The 21,042-nt window shown below is 54.6% G+C and overlaps 1 protein-coding gene across 6 annotated transcripts in view; it reads left to right on the forward strand.

Annotated features, from left to right (window-relative positions):
• LOC116940825 (mucosa-associated lymphoid tissue lymphoma translocation protein 1-like) overlaps positions 1–21,042 on the forward strand; it is a 35,064-nt gene that overhangs the window by 6,785 nt on the left and 7,237 nt on the right. For 3 of the 6 annotated variants that reach the window (XM_076067636.1, XM_076067642.1, XM_032951055.2), the window contains 11 exons: positions 6,348–6,521; positions 8,108–8,232; positions 8,631–8,654; positions 14,004–14,151; positions 14,338–14,522; positions 14,971–15,070; positions 15,760–15,813; positions 16,594–16,680; positions 17,358–17,393; positions 17,911–18,114; positions 18,625–18,802. In XM_076067636.1, coding sequence (XP_075923751.1) covers positions 6,497–6,521; positions 8,108–8,232; positions 8,631–8,654; positions 14,004–14,151; positions 14,338–14,522; positions 14,971–15,070; positions 15,760–15,813; positions 16,594–16,680; positions 17,358–17,393; positions 17,911–18,114; positions 18,625–18,802 — 1,166 coding nt within the window. In that variant the 5' untranslated portion in view covers positions 6,348–6,496. Of the gene's footprint in view, positions 1–5,413; positions 5,600–6,347; positions 6,522–8,107; positions 8,233–8,630; positions 8,655–14,003; positions 14,152–14,337; positions 14,523–14,970; positions 15,071–15,759; positions 15,814–16,593; positions 16,681–17,357; positions 17,394–17,910; positions 18,115–18,624; positions 18,803–21,042 lie in introns of all 6 variants that reach the window. The other 3 variants (XM_032951065.2, XM_032951074.2, XM_032951090.2) reach the window with 3 other exon arrangements.

Raw genomic sequence — 21,042 nt, forward strand, 5'->3', positions numbered from 1 at the left:
TGGCTCAGTGGTGGGGGGGGGGGTGATTGTGGCTCAGTGTGTGGGGGGGGTGATGATTGTGGCTCACTGGTGGGGGGGGGTGATGATTGTGGCTCACTGGTGGGGGGGGGTGATGATTGTGGCTCAGTGGTGGGGGGGGGTGGTGATTGATGATTGTGGCTCAGTGGTGGGGGGGGGGGGTTGATGATTGTGGCTCAGTGGTGGGGGGGGGGTGATTGAGGCTCAGTGGTGGGGGGGGGGGGGTGATGATTGTGGCTCAGTGGTGGGGGCGGGGGGGGTGATTGTGGCTCAGTGGTGGGGGGGGTGATTGAGGCTCAGTGGTGGGGGGGGGTGATGATTGTGGCTCAGTGGTGGGGGCGGGGGGGGTGATTGTGGCTCAGTGGTGGGGGGTGATGATTGTGGCTCAGTGGTGGCGGGGGGTGATTGTGGCTCACTGGTGGGGGGGGGGTGATTGTGGCTCAGTGGTGGGGGGGTGATTGTGGCTCAGTGGTGGGGGGGGGGTGATGATTGTGGCTCAGTGGTGGGGGGGGTGATTGTGGCTCAGTGGTGGGGGGTGATGATGATTGTGGCTCAGTGGTGGCGGGGGGTCATTGTGGCTCACTGGTGGGGGGGGGGGGGTGATTGTGGCTCAGTGGTGGGGGGGGGGGTGATTGTGGCTCAGTGGTGGGGGGGGGTGATGATTGTGGCTCAGTGGTGGGGGGGTGATTGTGGCTCAGTGGTGGGGGGGGGTGATTGTGGCTCAGTGGTGGGGGGTGATGATGATTGTGGCTCACTGGTGGGGGGGGGGGGTGATGATTGTGGCTCAGTGGTGGGGGGGGTGATTGTGGCTCAGTGGTGGGGGGGGTGATGATTGTGGCTCAGTGGTGGGGGGGTGATGATGATTGTGGCTCCCATTTCAAAAGCCCCGCCTGCCCGCCCGCCCCCCCCCCCCCCCCCCCCCATTTGGTGTGTGCATTGAAGAAAATAAGACAAATAAAAACTGTTGCTTTTCATAATCCCATAGGAAAGAAGAAGAATTGGAGCCCGTGCACTGACGTCCTCCTCCCGCACTTCCGATTAGCCCAGTTCGCTTCGTACGGTTGCGAAATAAGTTGGACGCACAGTGTGTCATTATCCATCGCGTCACCTCGCGCATAGTTTCCTTTAAAGGACACGCACGCACGCCGAATATTATTGTTGACGAATGTGATTGGGGATACGAGAGAGAAGCTAGGCGGGGAGGGTAAGTTGTGAAGTGTTCAGCGTTGCATAAGACGGGAGGTGTGGTTCAGTGAGCCCACATGCCCTCTGGGGGTGGGGGTCAATGAGCTCTGCGGGGTTAGGGGGTGGGTGTTGAATGTGAGGGGGTTTGTTGATTGATGGCCTCCACTTGATGGTTGGCCATGGAATTGTTTTGTGTGGACTGGTCTGCAATTTCATTTTCGTGGTTACAAACAGCAGCTGTGCAGATACGATTCAGCCCTCGACGGTACAATCTGGATTCACCGTAGATGGCTTCGGAATGTGACCACACCGCAAGACGCCGTTGTGGCGAAACGGTGGGAATAATTACGTCGTGCAGAGAGGCAGGTCCGGTCGTCATAGGCCAAAGGGAAAAAAACATCAGTTCGGTCTCGAGCGTGGAATTGACCAGGGGCAGGGAGTCGGCAGCACGAACCCGCGAGTCAAAGGGAGTTCCACTGAGCGAAAGTTTGACGACTGCGGGCTATGACAGGTTGTTCTGACATTCAGCGCATGCTTGAAGAAGACGAAGGGGAGAAATCGAGTCGGTCTACAAGTCAACTTCAACAACGAAGGACAACAAGGAAACGGCAACGTTCGTGCTCGGCAAGCGTCCGAATAACAACGGCAGCTCAAGGCGACACTGCGTAGATGGGAACGACAACCCGATTTAAAAAAAACTGGGAAGGCGAGCAAAGAAATGGGAATCGAGACGGAGAGAGAGAGAGATTTTTTTTTTATTAAACAAAGTTTGCCGAGCAGAGTAGGCCCGACGTCACAGCGGCCAGCAACAAACGGCACGATCAAAGTTGTCATAGATTTGAGCGCGATATAACGTGTTTTATTTTAATTGAGAAAAGTTATTGTGAAAAGCTTAGGGGGGGCGGGGGGTGGGGAGAGACTATAAGAGGGAATTCCAAAGCGGAGTAGTGAAAAGTGTTGTAATCTAGTGTGGTGAGTGGGTGAGGAGGTGTGTTGTGTCCTATAAGTGTGGTGGTTGGACACGGTGGTGGTGGTTGGACACGGTGGTGGTGGTGGTTGGACACGGTGGTGGTGGTTGGACACGGTGGTGGTGGTGGTGGTTGGACACGGTGGTGGTGGTTGGACAAAGGCGGTGTGAGGTAGAATTGGAGACCAGTTAACATTGTGGGTGGAGTTGGTACATTTTAACAAGAAACACAAGTTTCCTTACTCGAGAGTCTAGACCCACACTGTGAGGTGACGCCCTGCCGCTGTTCAGCTCCAGGCTCAATACCTGGTGGGGTAAAGTGTGGGGACTCCCACTCTTCCCAGAGGTAGGACAAATCACCTCTCTAGGGGGGGCCTCTGTGGCGCCCCCTCAAATGGAGGCGCATTCCGGCCAGCAGTGGCGTGAGCGGTTTAAACTGCAGGGCCGTGCCCTTAAATCTCTGTTTTATTTTAAGTGCTGCTCATTACCACCGCTCGCTCCTCTGCCGGCAAACCGAAGTTTACGTTGGGGTGGAAAACCTGAGCCAGGTCTAAACTTTCCCTCCCTGCATCGCCTCCACGGGAGGGGCAGGCCTGGATTCATCACAGAACCACTGTGGGGTTATTTGAGGGCTGTATCGTGAGTGACGGTAACACACGCCGCATCACGAGGTTTTTCCCCCGCGCGAACGCTCGCTTCCTGCGTTGCAAAACTAGACTCTTTTCCCCATAGTTTGATGGGAACTGTGCGCGTGAGTGTTTGTGGGCGCCACGGTGGCTAGGAGATGTTAACTACCTCGCCTGGTACACAGCAATTCGTGGGTTCGACCCTGACCCCTGACGATGCCTGTTGTATATTTGGATGTCTGCGTGTCTCTCTCTCCCCGTGTTCACGTGGATTTTTCTCCAGGTCCTCTGGTTTTTTCCTCCACGTTTGAAATCACCGTCACGCGCTTAAGAGTATTTGGCTGCTATAAATTTCCAAATTTTACCAAGTGAGCTTTCATTTGCGGTCAGGTCGCATCTGAAAAAGAGCGAAAAGCTAGCTCACCTGGTAAAATAAAAAAAATAGAGTAAACTTTCGTATAGGACTATACTCCACGACCCACCCCGTGTCGGCATTCACATCACATGTGCTTCATCGGTGCTGCTACTCCCTAACAGCACTTGGCCCACCCAAGTTTGTAAAGCTACCCGGGGAATATTTGCTTTGGGGAGTAGTGGCGCGTTTGCTTGTCATGCATGCCGGCGCTGCGCTATGCCAGCGCTACGAACCTTGCGACTCGACTTCAATTCACGGCCAATGACGGCGGCGAATATTTGAACCGGCTATGGGCCTCCTCTGAGTCGGCTCGGCCTGGAATGTGTATTTGGTGCGGTTTGTGTAAGCATCGGCCAACCACCCCCTCGTGTGCCGTGTTGGCCTTCGTAGGCGTTCGCTAACATCACTTGCCCACAGACGTCTGCGAGTTGTTTGTGAGTTTTGCTGGTGCGGAGTGGTAACAGTAGTACAATACTGTGTAACTGCACGCATCACCATCAATCCCGGCGAGCTGGATTAAATTGCGGGCCACGGACGACAAAAATTGGCACACGGTGTTAGCCCCCCCGAGGTCGACTCTGCCTCAAATTTGAGTGAGGGTGTAAACAACAGGAGTAGGTAGGCAGAGGCAGTGGCTCTTATCAGGAGTTGGGGGGGGGGGGAGATGTCAGGTTGGGTTTATCTCGAGTTTTATGCTCGCTCACAGCACCTACTCCCCCCACCACTCCTCCTGTAGCCTGGGGCTGGATACACTTCGAGTGTTGTACAAAGTGCAGCTTGGGGAACCACGTTGTCGCCACCGTCCCACAATGCCACTAGCCTCAAACAACGACTCTGGCTGTCGCCTAATGAAGCTGGTTGTTGTAGTTACCGGCTAAAAATCACGGTACTCGAATCGCAAATGTTGTGCGTTTACTCTCCAGCACACAAGTGTGCTGAACTAGTAACTAATTGGCACGTTTTATTTACGTGACAAATCTTACTAATTGTGTGTGTCGGGTGGTAGCGGGTTTAACGACACATTTGTATTTACGCGATCTAACCCAAGAAACCTCTGATGGTTGACAATGCTCGGGATGGCCTTCGTGTTAAACTAACTAAACAGCGCATTGCAGTATGTTGTCGTGTCAAGGCAACCCTTGCGAATAACACCGGCGTTATAATCTATGTTATAACAAAGTGCAGATGTTTAATTACCAGTTTAAAAAAAAAAAAACCCACCGCGCTCGTCATTAACGCTGCCTTTCACAACAGAAACGTGCGGCGTTCTGCTGACGTTTCGGGCCACGGTGGTACCTTCTTCAGGGCACGTGAGGAGAGCGCGAGAGGATAGAGAGAGATTTGTCTTGAATCTGGGTGCTGTGGTTGTACGCCGTGGGATCTTTAAACACGCCGTGGCGTTTACACGAACTGAGAGATGTGGAACGTGGGATGTGGCGGTTAGTATTGTACGCATTTTCAACTTCTTTAGCACCTTACGTAGCCAACCGTGGTAATCGGAGGCGCTGTTACCGTTGTTATGATGATCTTGTGCCTGAGCCAAGTTCCCACGCGTTCCCTCGTCCCATCTACTGGCCTCTGTTGCCGAAAAGGTAGAAAAAAAATATATAATTGATTTATTAATTGATTACAGGGCGCAGTGGGGATGTAGCTCATTCGCTGTCTCTCGCTCAGTCGCTCATGGGGGTCTCAGATAAATCCCCTTCGCTGGTGATGACCTCAAGGCCACAATGACTCTTCCTTTACGCACTGACATCTCTGAAAATGAGCTTCATAGCTCATCGGATTCCTCCTATATAAATACATATTCTGATTCTCTCATCGCAGACCCAGGTGCACGCACACGTCAGTGTTCGTGTTGCCTTAATTGAGCGGTGGCGCAGTGGTTAGCGCGGTGCGCCACAAACCCGGCAACCCGAGTTCAATTCCCGCTCACGGCCACCAACGCTGGTGACGATTACTTGAACCCCGTTGTGTGCCTCGGCATCAAAATGAGCACCTAGAGCGATGTGTGTTAAGTATCGCCACTAGGGAGACAAAGGTGAGCGGGGCGTGGTGCTGGCCACCCACAACCCCCTTACTGTGCATCGTGCCGACCTTAATAGGTAATCCGCTGTTGCCAATCGAGGGATATTTGTTATGGCATGCATTGTGTGGTGTGTGTGTGTTTGACTGTGTGTGTTTGGCGTGTGTGTGCGTAAGGAAGGTTCTCGTTGAGCCTTGACACACACGTGTTGGCACTTGATGCCGTTGGGTCCCGGGAAAGTCCCAGACCCTTGCCTTTATATTTGCTGAGCGCCGGTGCCACTACGCACCACCGCCGCCGCCACCCACTCGACTACAGTGCCGCCGCCGTGTCAGCCGCTTCTATTTTTGGAAAGCGGAAAGGTGAGAAAGAAAAATCAATGTTGTACATATGTGGCTTTGCCTTGAGGCATGTTTAATTGACGAGGTGCGGGATCTGTACGGGATGGGTCGTGTGTGGCCGTGGAATGGCTGTGCACAGCAATGGAACCAATTCGTCAACTTCAGAAACCGCGTGGCTGCTGCATCTTGTGGTTCCTCTGAGTCACTCTCTCTGTTTCTCGCTCGTTGCAAGAGCGAGCGGAAACCGTGCAGTGGTGGCCGAATAATGTTCATAATTTCGAGTTGAAATTCTGAACATTCTTCATCTTGGCAGGGGCCCCACCCACTTGCCGCGATTGCCGCCCTGGGTGGCGGCGGTTGGGGGGGGGGGGCACCTTTCGTGGTGGCACAGACACGTGACGCAGTTCAGTTATAGGTCACCGCTGGAGGTAGTGGGGTCGCAGAGATCGGAATACTAATATAGTTTAATTATTTCTCAGCAGTAGGGTGCCTGGAAAAGTGTAAAAAAAAAGTGCCACGTGGTGTGTATAAGAGGTTTCTTGAAAGGATCTCTGAAGGAATTCTGTTTTTACTTCTGCGGTCCGTTCCCTAACGCAGCAATTTGCTGCTCAGCGTGTGCATTCTGAACGGACACCTCGTCGGCTGACACGACGCCAGTAGCACAATTGGAATAACCCCGGGGGGAAGTAAAAGAACTGAAAATAAAAGCGAATTGGGTTTTGATGACCGTGATGGGAATCTTAACAAGCACGACCCCTGACCTCTGCAGCGGGCGTGACGATCGGGCTCGCACGGGGTCAAACTCTCGGCCAGAGCGAGGATCTGCAGCGACCGACAAAATCGCATCCTTCAGCGACGAGGAGATAAAGGGAGGAAGAGAGAAGAGGAGGAGTTAGGGGGACATCCCGTTAGCGGCCGATGGCTGCGCGCGCTGGTGCAGGAGGTGAGTGCCACGAGGAGGAGGGGGGGGCTGTGGCCTGTTGACCCCAGAACTCCCCTCTCCCAGCCATCCATAATGTTTACTTCCTACCCCTGTTCAATTGTAGGCTGTGTGTGTGGTGTGTGTGACTCGGCAGGCTGTGTGTGTGTGTGACTCGGCAGGCTGTGTGTGTGTGTGACCCGGCAGGCTGTGTGTGTGTGTGACCCGGCAGGCTGTGTGTGTGACCTGGCAGGCTGTGTGTGTGTGTAACCTGGCAGGCTGTGTGTGTGTGTGTGTGACCTGGCAGGCTGTGTGTGTGTGTGACCTGGCAGGCTGTGTGTGTGTGTGTGACCCGGCAGGCTGTGTGTGTGTGTGACCCAGCAGGCTGTGTGTGTGTGACCTGGCAGGCTGTGTGTGTGTGACTCGGCAGGCTGTGTGTGTGTGACCCGGCAGGCTGTGTGTGTGTGTGACCCGGCAGGCTGTGTGTGTGTGTGACCCGGCAGGCTGTGTGTGTGTGTGACCCGGCAGGCTGTGTGTGTGTGTGACCCGGCAGGCTGTGTGTGTGTGTGACCTGGCAGGCTGTGTGTGTGTGACCTGGCAGGCTGTGTGTGTGTGTGACCTGGCAGGCTGTGTGTGTGTGTGACCTGGCAGGCTGTGTGTGTGTGTGTGTGACCTGGCAGGCTGTGTGTGTGTGTGTGACCTGGCAGGCTGTGTGTGTGTGTGACCTGGCAGGCTGTGTGTGTGTGTGACCTGGCAGGCTGTGTGTGTGTGACCCGGCAGGCTGTGTGTGTGTGTGTGACCTGGCAGGCTGTGTGTGTGTGTGACCTGGCAGGCTGTGTGTGTGTGACCTGGCAGGCTGTGTGTGTGTGACCTGGCAGGCTGTGTGTGTGTGTGTGACCTGGCAGGCTGTGTGTGTGTGTGTGACCTGGCAGGCTGTGTGTGTGTGACCTGGCAGGCTGTGTGTGTGTGTGTGACCTGGCAGGCTGTGTGTGTGTGTGTGACCTGGCAGGCTGTGTGTGTGTGTGTGTGACCTGGCAGGCTGTGTGTGTGTGTGACCTGGCAGGCTGTGTGTGTGTGTGACCTGGCAGGCTGTGTGTGTGACCTGGCAGGCTGTGTGTGTGTGTGACCTGGCAGGCTGTGTGTGTGTGTGACCTGGCAGGCTGTGTGTGTGTGTGTGACCCGGCAGGCTGTGTGTGTGTGTGTGTGACCCGACAGGCTGTGTGTGTGTGTGTGACCTGGCAGGGTGTGTGTGTGTGTGTGACCTGGCAGGCTGTGTGTGTGTGTGACCTGGCAGGCTGTGTGTGTGTGTGTGACCTGGCAGGCTGTGTGTGTGTGTGTGTGACCTGGCAGGCTGTGTGTGTGACCTGGCAGGCTGTGTGTGTGTGTGTGACCTGGCAGGCTGTGTGTGTGTGTGTGTGACCTGGCAGGCTGTGTGTGTGTGTGACCTGGCAGGCTGTGTGTGTGTGTGACCTGGCAGGCTGTGTGTGTGTGTGACCTGGCAGGCTGTGTGTGTGTGTGTGACCTGGCAGGCTGTGTGTGTGTGTGTGACCCGGCAGGCTGTGTGTGTGTGTGTGACCCGGCAGGCTGTGTGTGTGTGTGTGACCTGACAGGCACGCCTGTGATCCTGGTGCAGCCGCAGTCGCTCTCCGTGTTCGCGGGCCATGAGGTGAAGCTGCTGTGCGTCGCCGAGGGTTCCGGCGAACTCCACTACACCTGGTTCCACGGCCAGGTGCAGGTGAGTCCCCATTCTGTCTCACCCCCCCCCCCCCCCACTCGCAGCTGCCGCCGCCTCAGTTGGGCTGCGTTTCACATTGGTTTGGGACAGAGCCGGGACCGTCACGGTGAGAGGAGAAGAGGAAGGGCTCAGCCACGGTGGTGAGCAGGGGCCACGCGCTCTCTCCGCGCTCTCTCCGTGCTCTCTCTGTGAAAGTGACCGGGAGCAGCTCGCCGGCGCCGATCGCAACACGTGCGACAGCCGAGCGAAAATGTTGCCGCTCTGCAGTAGAATAAACTTTGCTCTCTCCCTCCATCTCTCTCCCTCTCTTTCTCCATCTCCCCCGCTCTCTCCTTCCCGCTCCCTTGCTCTCTCCCTCTCTCCCACCGTCTCCCTTCCTCTCCGTCGCCCCGTGGCAGCCAGGGAAACGTGCCGAGCGTCTGGTGAGCGCCAGGAAGCCGCGTGCCGGCGTGTTGGGGAAGCGCGGTAGCGGTGAAAGCGTTTCCCAGAATTGCGGTGACGTCTCCATGGGAGCCTCGCCGTAGCAGGAGCCACCGGCGTGCCGCGATGGCCGCCCCGGGTGGGAGGGTGTGGGGGGAGAACGGATCTCTCGTGGCGGCACAGTCACGTGACGCAGTTGAGTTACCGGTAACCGTGCTAGAGGTAGCGGAGTCACTGGGAGTGGAGTTGAACCGGCGAGGAGTCCGGTATAGCGGTTTGGCCGCGTCGTTGAGGCCTTGTGGTTTAGCCGAGGGATTGGTTTCCCAGAAACCTGAGTTCCTCCGCGTGTGGCACGGCAAACCCGCTACCCCCTCTCACTTCCGATTCACACGGTTGGCTCCATGAGGTGCGAAAGAAGTTCAACATACATACAACCGCCCGCCTGCTTTTCCCACCTGTGCCGCACCACCCTGGGCATTGAAGTAAACATCTGTGATGCTACGTCAGGAGTGGCGCATCATGATGAACAACACCAACTCGGCACTTTTGTCAGTGTTCCTCTTGCGTAGCGCCGAGTGAATCTCAACGCAGCCCTCACAAGTGAATCGCAACGCAGCCCTAACGAGTTAATCGTAATGCAACCCTAATGAGTGAATCTCAACCCGAACGTTCCATACCTAGGTGTGAAAGCCACGTGGCAGATTCTGCTGAGGCTGAGTGAATTGCTGTTGCTGCTGCTGCACCTCCTTTGATTTTCCAAACTTCACATTGCTTCAATATCACTTCCCGTTAATGAGGAAAACAATATTTATGTAGTGAGTCCAACTGAGTCGCAGACGTTGTTCCTCTTAGAGGCAACACTTTTATTTGTAACACCGTAACACAAAGGGGTAACTGCCCCTTTACCAGACTACAGCGAGTTACTGCTACGAAGGGTCGACCCCTCACTCGGGTCTCCGACCACACCGTTGCCTCGTAAGATGGAGAGTTTCAACTTGAGACGTAGAGCTTCCCGCTTGTAGATGTTGAGCTTCCAGCTTGTAGATGTTGAGCTTCCAGCTTGTAGATGTAGAGCTTCCGGCTTGTAGATGTAGAGCTTCTAGATTTGAAGCTTTCGTGACTGCAAGGATCCATACGCTTTGGTTCTATTCGATAAAGTCACGTAAAAAACAACAAAAAATTCAAAATTCACGATGTTTCGGCCACAACACAAGCGGCCTTCATCAGGTGAAGGGACCAGACTGTCTAGAGGACAGCGCTGGAGTGAACACAGCCAAGCTCAGACCGCGACCTTTAAGCTGTGTGAGGGGAAGCAGAGCGCCTTGACAAAGGAATTAGCATTACAATTAGCATTTAATTGGCGGATTTAGCATGATGAACGATGTAGAGGGTGGGGAGCATGTACATCTGGCCCTAAAAAGGAATGGATACTCTGACCGTACCATCCGCCAAGCTGTTTCTCCCTCCATACAGAAACAACCACTTGATACTCCGATCAAAACCATCACACTACCATATATAGCAGGCGTTATTAAAAAGATCTCCAAAATTCAAAACAAACACAAGATCCTGGTCCGGTTCAATACAGTACACAAAATCCGTGACCTGATCCCTTCCGTGAAGGATGTCATTCCTGACTTACAGGACCCCGGAGTTTACAAATTGATCTGCACCTGTGGTGACTGCTATATCGGGGAGATGAAATGACGTCTCTGACCGAATTCGCGAGCACAAATCAGATTTGAAACACGGCAGAACGAATTCTTCTGCCGTAGCTGATCACTGTTACAACACTGTGGGTGATCACGATATAATTTTCTCCGATACCAAGGTTCTTTGCAAACCCACGGGTTTTTATCAGAGATTTGTTCACGAGGCAATTCAGATTTACAAACACAGACATTATTTCAACCGAGAGGATGGTTTCAAAATAAGCAACCATTGGAAAGATGTTCTGAATCAAACCAAACATGAAACAAATTTTCAACGGTACAGTATATTTTTTCAAGTAGTGGTATCCCAAACTTTCGCAGCTGCTTAAATTCCCTTTTCACACCATCAATATGTAAACTCCCCCCCTCCGCCGGTCTGCACATGTTCTCCCCCTCTACATCGTTCATCATGCTAAGTCTGCCAAAATGCTAATTTTCATGCTAATTCCTTTGTCTAGGCGCTCTGCTTCCCCTCACACAGCTTATAGGTCGTGGTCTGAGCTTGGCTGTGTTCACTCCAGCGCTGTCCTCTAGACAGTCTGGTCCCTTCACCTGATGAAGGCCGCTTGTGTTGTGGCCGAAACGTCGTGAATTTTTGTTGTTTTTTTTACGTAACTTTACCGAATAGAACCAAAGATGTAGAGCTTCCCGCTTGTAGATGTTGAGCTTCAGCTTGAGACGTTGAGCTTCCCGCTTGTAGATGTTGAGCTTCCCGCTTGTAGATGTTGAGTTTCCAGCTTGTAGATGTTGAGCTTCCCGCTTGTAGATGTTGAGCTTCCAGCTTGTAGGTGTTGAGCTTCCAGCTTGTTGACGTTGAGCTTCCAGCTTGTAGGTGTTGAGCTTCCAGCTTGTAGATGTTGAGCTTCCAGCTTGTAGATGTTGAGCTTCCAGCTTGTAGATGTTGAGCTTCAGCTTGTAGATGTTGAGCTTCCGGCTTGTAAATGTTGAGCTTCAGCTTGTAGATGTTGAGCTTCCAGCTTGTAGGTGTTGAGCTTCAGCTTGTAGATGTAGAGCTTCTTGCTTGTAGGTGTTGAGCTTCAGCTTGAAATGTTGAGCTTCCAGCTTGTAGATGTTGAGCTTCCCGCTTGTAGATGTAGAGCTTCCCGCTTGTAGATGTTGAGCTTCCCGCTTGTAGGTGTTGAGCTTCCAGCTTGTAGGTGTTGAGCTTCCAGCTTGTAGATGTAGAGCTTCCAGCTTGTAGATGTTGAGCTTCCAGCTTGTAGATGTTGAGCTTCAGCTTGTAGATGTTGAGCTTCCGGCTTGTAAATGTTGAGCTTCAGCTTGTAGATGTTGAGCTTCCAGCTTGTAGGTGTTGAGCTTCAGCTTGTAGATGTAGAGCTTCTTGCTTGTAGGTGTTGAGCTTCAGCTTGAAATGTTGAGCTTCAGCTTGTAGATGTTGAGCTTCCCGCTTGTAGATGTAGAGCTTCCGGCTTGTAGGTGTTGAGCTTCCAGCTTGTAGGTGTTGAGCTTCCAGCTTGTAGATGTAGAGCTTCCAGCTTGTAGATGTTGAGCTTCCAGCTTGTAGATGTTGAGCTTCAGCTTGAAATGTTGAGCTTCAGCTTGTAGATGTTGAGCTTCCAGCTTGTAGATGTTGAGAGTCCAGCTTGTAGATGTTGAGCTTCAGCTTGTAGATGTTGAGCTTCAGCTTGTAGATGTTGAGCTTCAGCTTGTAGATGTTGAGCTTCCAGCTTGTAGGTGTTGAGCTTCAGCTTGTAGATGTAGAGCTTCAGCTTGAAATGTTGAGCTTCAGCTTGTAGATGTTGAGCTTCCAGCTTGTAGATGTTGAGCTTCCGGCTTGTAGATGTTGAGCTTCAGCTTGTAGATGTTGAGCTTCAGCTTGTAGATGTTGAGCTTCCAGCTTGTAGGTGTTGAGCTTCAGCTTGTAGATGTAGAGCTTCTTGCTTGTAGATGTTGAGCTTCAGCTTGAAATGTTGAGCTTCAGCTTGTAGATGTTGAGCTTCCAGCTTGTAGATGTTGAGCTTCCAGGTTGTAGATGTTGAGCTTCAGCTTGTAGATGTTGAGCTTCCGGCTTGTAGATGTTGAGCTTCCGGCTTGTAGATGTTGAGCTTCCAGCTTGTAGGTGTTGAGCTTCAGCTTGTAGATGTAGAGCTTCTTGCTTGTAGGTGTTGAGCTTCAGCTTGTAGATGTTGAGCTTCCAGCTTGTAGATGTTGAGCTTCCAGCTTGTAGATGTTGAGCTTCCCGCTTGTAGATGTTGAGCTTCCAGCTTGTAGATGTTGAGCTTCAGCTTGTAGATGTTGAGCTTCCAGCTTGTAGATGTTGAGCTTCTTGCTTGTAGGTGTTGAGCTTCAGCTTGTAGATGTTGAGCTTCCAGCTTGTAGATGTTGAGCTTGCGGCTTGTAGGTGTTGAGCTTCAGCTTGAAATGTTGAGCTTCAGCTTGTAGATGTTGAGCTTCCAGCTTGTAGATGTTGAGCTTCCAGCTTGTAGATGTTGAGCTTCCGGCTTGTAGGTGTTGAGCTTCCCGCTTGTAGATTGCAGCGACCCCGGTCCCTCTTGGGGACCCGCCTTATATTCTTCTCCCGTCGGGGTCGCTCCGCCCTCGGCCCCGCCCGCCTTCCTGAACATTCTCGTTCCCTCTCGACCCTTCTCAAGAGCACTCTTCGGACACGTGATCACCCACTAGCCCCCCCACCTGGGGCCCCCTGTGTGGACATTCCGGATCACGTGTCTACGGGGTCAAACAGAGTGCCACAGCCCGGGGCAACCCTGCCCCTGGGCTGACACTCACCCCTCCCCCTCAGGGGTGCCCCCACCACACGCTGTGCGTGGTGCCCGCACTATCCCAGTGCTCGCTAGGGCTGGTGTTACACACAGCCACCCACACGGTGCTGTTCCCGCTAGGGCTGGTGTTACACACAGCCACCCACACGGTGCTGTTCCCGCTAGGGCTGGTGTTACACACAGCCACACACACGGTGCTGTCCACGCTAGGGCTGGTGTCACACACAGCCACCCACACGGTGCTGTTCCCGCTAGGGCTGGTGTTACACACAGCCACCCACACGGTGCTGTTCCCGCTAGGGCTGGTGTTACACACAGCCACCCACACGGTGCTGTCCCCGCTAGGGCTGGTGTTACACACAGCCACCCACACGGTGCTGTCCACGCTAGGGCTGGTGTTACACACAGCCACCCACACGGTGCTGTCCACGATGTAGGAACATCGAATGGCACGACCCTTCCGGGCCGGCACCATACAGTAACATCCCCGATGTCACGACATCTATATAACGGACGAATGCTTTGAGTTTCCGGGTTTTGGGTGTTCGGAGTAGATTTTGTTGAACCGGGCGAAAACTCACGGGACCAGGATGAGTCGCGGTCACCAGAGCAAGCTGGCATTGAGGGCGCTGACGCTATGGCTGCTGTCGCTTTTAAACCATCGAGATTGAAAACTAATTTCTTTGAAAAACTGCTTTTTGTGTTTCGTTTATTGTCCTTCCCCCCACGCACCTCCAGTTAGCGTAGTTGGCTAAGTATGGTGCGAAAGAAGTTCTACATACGTACGTGGGTGAAGCTGTTGGCATCTTCATTATCAGCGTCGTCTTCGACGGCTCGACGCGCTGTTGTAGTGTCTCACTCGTGTGTGCCGCCCGTGTGCCGCCCGTGTGCCGCGCAGGTGGCAAACGCCAACCAGGCCCTGCTGGAGATCCCGCAAGTCGACCCGCGGCATGAGGGTTACTACACGTGCCGCGTCAACAACAGCGCCGGGGAGTGCGTCTTCTCTGAATGGACGCGCATCACCGTCATCCACCCCCCCCGGGACGGTAGGTGGTGTGCGGTGCTGTTTGGTGGTGTGCTGTGCCGTGCGGTGTGATGCGGTGTGGTGCGATGCACACGCATGGACAGACTTAAGCCCTTGCCTCCATGAAACCACCTCCACCACAAACAACCACCACCGCCGCCACCCCCGCCACCGCCAGCCATAACCGCGGCCCTCCGCACGCACACAGGCGTGGAGGTGCCGTTCCCGCGGCTCGGCCACCTGGAGTTGGTGGAGCAGCCGGCGGAGTGCACGGAGCTGGCCGTGGGCGACACGCTCATCCTGGAGGTGTCCGCCATCGGCGCGCCGTGCCCAGCCTACCAGTGGCTCCACAACGAGGAGCCGCTGCCCGGCTCCACCAAGCGCTCGCTCATGGTGAGTGACCGGCGACGCCGCTCGCGGGTGCCCCGTCGATTTGTCGGCGTCGTCATCAACCGTCACCACAATCGTCGTCCACTGCTGAATGGGGGGCCCCTCCCAGCCGCCTCGTGGTTCCGATTACATCGCTCCCTCTCCTCCGTGGACGTCCTTGGGCTGCCGCTCCGTTATTATTATTATTATTCATCCCCCCCCACCTATCCGTGACACGTCCTGCGCAAGGCTCGCTCGCTCGCTCGCTTTTCCGAACGGCTGGAATGAAGCCGTGAACCTGCTGTGCGTGCGTTGTAGGCGTCGGTCGCCTACAACGATACGGCCACGCATTCACAAATACAGCAGTGACTCGCACCTCACAGGGTTCACTAACCCACGTGGGCAAGGAAAGGTGACATCTTAAAATGCAAGGGAGACATTTAAGAAGTTGACGCGTTGCCGCGTGGCGCAGATCGACGGCGTCAAGAAGGAGCACGAGGGGCGCTACCGATGCCGCGTCTCCAACCTACTGGGGCACGAAGTGCTCAGCAACTGCGCACGCGTCAACGTGTGTGAGTCTCGCGCACGGTCACGCACGGTCACGCACGCATGACGATTATGCACGCACGTGTGATCACGCACAAACGATTACGCACGCACGTGTGATCACGCACGCACGCATGATCACGCACGCATGATCACGCACGCACGCATGATCACGCACGCATGATCACGCACGTATGGTCACACACGCACGTATGGTCACGCCCACACGATCACGTGCGCACGATCACTACAAAACCTGATGTCTAGTTAGCCAGTCTGTGTCTAGAATTCTAGCTCACGATGTTGCACTGTGCCACGCCACACCAGTGCTTACTTTTAAGGGTGAGTCGACCTAGGGGAAGCCCAGAACTGGTTCAGATAATAAAAACTGGTGTTTGTCGTGAGAGGGAATCCAACTCGGGTCGCCAGGTTTCTAACCACTCCACTGCCGCTCGCCAAACATTAAGCATGCACGCACGCACGCACGACTTACCCATTAGCGAATCAACTGCTGGATGAGGGAAAGCCTCCACAAGCTGCTGCCGTCATTCACGGTCCATCGACGTCGCGGCCCGTGAATGATTGGGCTACATCTTCCGTCCATGCCGTACCGGGATGGTTCAATGTGGACAGCTGCGAAAAAAGAGCTTCACAGATCATCGGATTCCTCCGGCCTGTGATAATTTTTTTTTTTTACATTCTGTCCCTGCCACAGACCCGACGACGACTACGGTGACGGCGGCAGGGAAAGAGGACGCTCTTCCTGAAGGTAAGAGAGCAAAGGATGACGAGCATTAAGCGCAGCTTGCGGCGTTACTGGATATTGGGTTATCATCGTAAGAGCTGGCGGGGGAGCGAAAGAGACGATGTTTTGGGAGTTACGCAGCGCGGCAGTGCGAGGGAGGGTGCCGAAAGGGAAGCGTCTGACGGGCGCCGTTCATGAAACGTGCATCCAGTCATGGGAGTAAGAAAGGATAATTTTTGTTTGATATGTGTTGTATGTAAGTGGGTCATGTGACCCCTGCAGCAGCGACTAGCAGAAGTGCAAGATTCATCTTGATATTAAATCCCCCCCCCCCCTCCGCTCCCTCCAACTTTTTGTGTGAATGAATGAAATCGCCATGGGAGGCCGAGCGGCGTAAATTTGAGCTCTCGGTGGGCGGCTCATGTTGGTGAAAGTATTCGCGTGCATTCCCTACTTCTATTCTTTTTTTAACTCTCTGCAAACTGGGGTTGAGAGCGTTGATACACGAGCTTCGTCTGTCCCGTCAGGCCGTCTGTAACGGGAGGGGGGGCGATGGGGGGGGGGGGTACGACAGCTCCGTCAGGATGACGACGCGATAGGAACGAGACGCAGGTTGTTTGCGACTCGCCGTGGGGAAATCGGCCACATCTATCGAAGCGTTGCCGACGCCCCTCCCCCCCACCCCCCACCCTTCACCCCTTGTGGTCTCTCCGCGGCCTATGGCAGCGCTGCTTTGCGCCACCGTCATTGTTATTATTATCCGAAATGAAATCAAACGTTCTTCTCCCGCTCCGTGTCCGTCAGCGATGAAAGCGACGCTCGTGCAGACGGATCACGACGTACCGGTCGAGACGCTGCACTTGCTGGACAGGTGCTGCCCAAACTGTGGAGGTAACGCTTCGCCCACCTCACAGCGAGGACGCTGGCATTTATTTACACCACGGGGGGGGGGGCCTTGCTGAGCCTCAAGACTTTCCCTTTTTATGGGAGGGGGGAGGGGGGTCTGTTCCACTGGAATGCACTGGTTTGTTCGGCCATGGATTTCTTCGCGATGGGAGTTTGGCTTCGTGTGGGAGGAGGAAACCAGAGAGCCACGGTGGCGAGATGTTCACTACCTCGCCTGGTATGGAGAAGGTTGTGGGTTTGATCCCGACCCTGAGTGACGCCTGCTGTGTATTTGGAGTTTGCGTGTCTCTCTGCCCGTGGTCACGTGAATTTTTCTCCAGGTCCTCTGGTTTTTCCCTGCACATTTAGAAACATGCTTTTTAGAGTTTTTGGCTGCTCTCCATTTCCACATGATATGCCACTTCGTTGAGCTACCCTTTGTGGCCAGATCACTTCTGAAAAAAATCTATAAAGCCCAGTGGGCCTTACCTGGAAAAATAAAAATAGTTTAGTTTAACAGTTTTAAACCTAACGCCGCACCGCTGTACACGAGAGGGGGGGAGACACCTGGCACTGGCGTCCCCTGGCCACAGCTCTCAGCTCCCAGCTCCACGCCTACAGCACCTGGCATGCCCTGAGACTGCGAGGATTGGTTCCGATGCTCCGTGTGTGTGTGCTTTCAGGGCGTCCGGAGTCACCAATGCGAGAAACTTTCAACGGTAAGCTCGGGTGTCTTGGGGTTTTCTTGGGGCTTCATTTCTCTCTCAATATTTCCGGGGCACGGATTAGACTGGAGTTGACACGTGACTCTCAGTTTCTGCTGCTGCTGATGAGGATGATGATCGATAATAGTTTTTCGGATGCTGCTCAAAAGTAAAGTGATTTCCTGCTCAAATGAGAATTGATGCATTGGCACTCGGCTCCTGTTTACAGCCCTGAGCCATCGGACAACAATCAATGTTGACTTCCCTACAAAGTGGCACTCATTGTATCGACCCCAGTCGGATGATGAGTCACAACCTTCTGTTTGCGAGCAGCTAGCTGTTTCACTGAGCCACATGGCTAAGATGCTGCTGATATTGACGTTTTGGCTGACGCTGCTGCTGATGCTGCTGCCGACTTCACTGACGATCGGAGATGGGGACGATGACGAGAGCACCGATGACGACGACTCGGCTGGTGGTAATTTCCAACGTTGACCTCTGACCACCCCCCCCCGTCCCCCGTACCCCCCAGCGGTGGACAAGGTGGCGTTGCTCATAGGCAACATGAAGTACGAGGCGCAGGTGCAGCTCAACGCGCCCAAGATGGACGTGCACGAGCTGGCCGGGCGGCTGCACCAGCTCGGCTTCAAGGTGGTGTCACTGGTGGACGCCACCCAGAAGGAGATGATGCGTGCCGTCGAGGAGTTCCTGCACCTCCTGGGAGAGGGCGTGTACGGTACGCGTTCCTCATCGCCGTCGTCACGATCGCCTCCATTGTGATCATCAACATCATCGCCTTCGTCACGATCGTCGCTGTCATCACGATCGCCGTCGTCTCCATCGACCGATTGATCCACGTGACTTACGGAATATGCAGGGCTTATTGTCATTGCTGTAAATGTTTGTTATTTTCATTCTGCCCATCTTCATCATTGTGATTATCATCATCATCAATGGGCTCTTCGTCAAGTTCAACAGACATAAATCCATCAACACTTGTCATCATCTCATTGCCATGTGAGATTCTTAACACAGGTCTCAGAAGCAAAGCACTCCAGAAACAATTGGCGATAAATCTAAGACGCACGTCAGATACACCCAATTCAAATGCACACCGTGCGCGATCCGCACACGGTCCCACACCTCTGATTAGCACGGTTGGCTACGTACGGTGCGAAAGTAGTTCAGGCCAGCGGCTCCGCCGGACGGGGCGACCTCCTGAGCGTGCGACTCGTGCGACGCGCAGGGCTGCTGTACTTTGCGGGCCACGGCTACGAGAACCTGGGCGAGTGCTTCATGGTGCCCGTGGATGCCCCGCGGGAATACGGCGCGCAGCACTGTCTGCAGGTCGGCACCATCCTCTCCGCCATGCAGGAGCGCCTCACGGGCCTCAACGTCCTGCTGCTCGACATGTGCCGCAAGCGGTGAGGCCTCTCCCCTCCCCGTCGCCCGGCGATGACGGGCGACCGGCGATGATGGGCGACCGGCGATGACGGGCGACGGTCTGGCCGCCACGTTGGGCGAACGGGGCGGACGTGTTCGTTGGGCCGTCGGCGCCGGGCCTAGAGTCAGAAACTGTTCATTTTTGTTTTTAACCAGGCGAGAGAAGTCAAGAGACCGGGAAGAATGAGTCTCGTCTATAGAAGAGTGAGTGACCTGGGTCACAAAAATTCCGAAATTAAATCAAGTGCAGCAGCAAAGCAAATAAAAAGCAGAGCTAAAACAGTGTCGCGTGATGGATAAATCGATGTCAACTTATAAATTCTATGTCGCGCGAGTCGGCTCGGGTAGATTGTTTGGAGACTGATCCAAGCACAATTACAAAATTGAGCTACAGAAATAGGGTGACCGTCGTGCTGATGTGGAAACAGATTGTAGATTGGTCACCGCACAATTACAAATTTACAAAAACTTGAAACGATGTCCGTTGCGCCCCCTGGTGGCTGCGTGCGGGGAAAACCCCCGCGGGGAGCGGTGGTTCACCGGCCTCCGAGCACCAAGAGAAACGTTTCAGAGCCACAACTCGGACCAACGCCAGCAGTCAGCACATCCAGTCACTGGGCAGCTGTGTCGCTGAGTCACGCGTACAATCTAAATAGGCGAGCGACAGGCAGTCCCGTGGACAAACTCCCTAAGGCCTTGCGGTCCGCGGACCACACGAGTTCTAAACCCCTGGCCGCGAGAGGATTCGGCCTCGACACTTGGCCTTACCCTAAAAGGCGCCCGGCCTTGGCCTGCACCTGGCATCGTGGCTTTCGGCCGTCAATCGAAGGCTGCCGGGAATTTGATCCAAGACGGCGAGAGGCTTTGAAACATCGTTCTGTCCGGGCGTGGGATAGCTGAAAGGTGCTCTCACATCCATAGCACTTGTGGGAAAATAACATTTCTTGTTGCTTAGCAACAACAATGACGATGAACCAGCACTCGCGAACTCCCTCCAGTGACTCGCTCACCGGCAGTCGCCTCCCTATCACTCATCTATCCCGACCAGCATGGCTACTGTTTTCGTGCACTTCACTCGTTGATTGCTCCTCTACCCGTGTTAAGGACTCTTGTGTAGCAGGCGCTGACTGTGTCATCTCATGCACCACGCGGTGTTCAACCACCACACTGCAGGTCACAACAACGCACTCACTCACCCACTCCCTCAACCACCCACCCACTCACTCACCCACCCACTCACTCACCCACCCACCCACTCACTCACCCACTCACTCACTCACCCACCCACTCCCTCACCCACCCACCCACTCCCTCACCCACCCACTCCCTCACCCACCCACTCCCTCACCCACCCACTCACTCACCCACTCCCTCAACCACCCACCCACTCACTCACCCACCCACCCACTCACTCACCCACTCACTCACTCACCCACCCACTCCCTCAACCACCCACCCACTCACTCACCCACCCACTCACTCACTCACCCACCCACCCACTCACTCACCCACCCACTCCCTCACCCACCCACCCACTCCCTCACCCACCCACCCACTCCCTCACCCACCCACTCCCTCACCCACCCACTCCATCACCCACCCACTCCCTCACTCACCCACCCACCCACCCACCCACTCCCTCACCCACCCACTCCATCACCCACCCACTCCCTCAACCACCCACCCACTCCCTTAACCACCCACCCACCTACCCACCCACCCACTCCCTCACCCACCCACTCCCTCACCCACCCATTCCCTCACCCACCCACTCCATCACCCACCCACTTGCTCACCCACCCATTCCCTCACTCACCCACTCACCCACTCCCCCACCCACTCCCTCACCCACCCACTCCCTCACCCACCCACTCCATCACCCACCCACTTTTTCACCCACCCATTCCCTCACTCACCCACCCACTCCATCACCCACCCACTTGCTCACCCACCCATTCCCTCACTCACCCACGCACTCACTCACCACAGTGCGGGTCACCTCAGTTCTCTGTCCGCTTATTTCCTCACACTGCTCCACCCTGGAATTCCCTGCTCCCATCATCGCCGTCTCTTTGCAGACGCTCTCGTTATAATAACTTTAGCTTGATTCAAGAAACGCGTTGCGCCCTTTATCTGTCGCAGCTTTGATAAGAGAGTGCTGTTTGTTCGCTCTGCCGGTTGACGTTTTTAGACTCAATTCTTGTGGCAGCCGGCGACCTCT

This window comes from Petromyzon marinus, chromosome 1 (genome assembly GCF_048934315.1).
Source record: "Petromyzon marinus isolate PM22_M1 ecotype Great Lakes invasive population chromosome 1, UKy_Petmar_22M1.pri1.0, whole genome shotgun sequence".
Taxonomy (NCBI): Eukaryota; Metazoa; Chordata; class Hyperoartia; order Petromyzontiformes; family Petromyzontidae; genus Petromyzon; species Petromyzon marinus.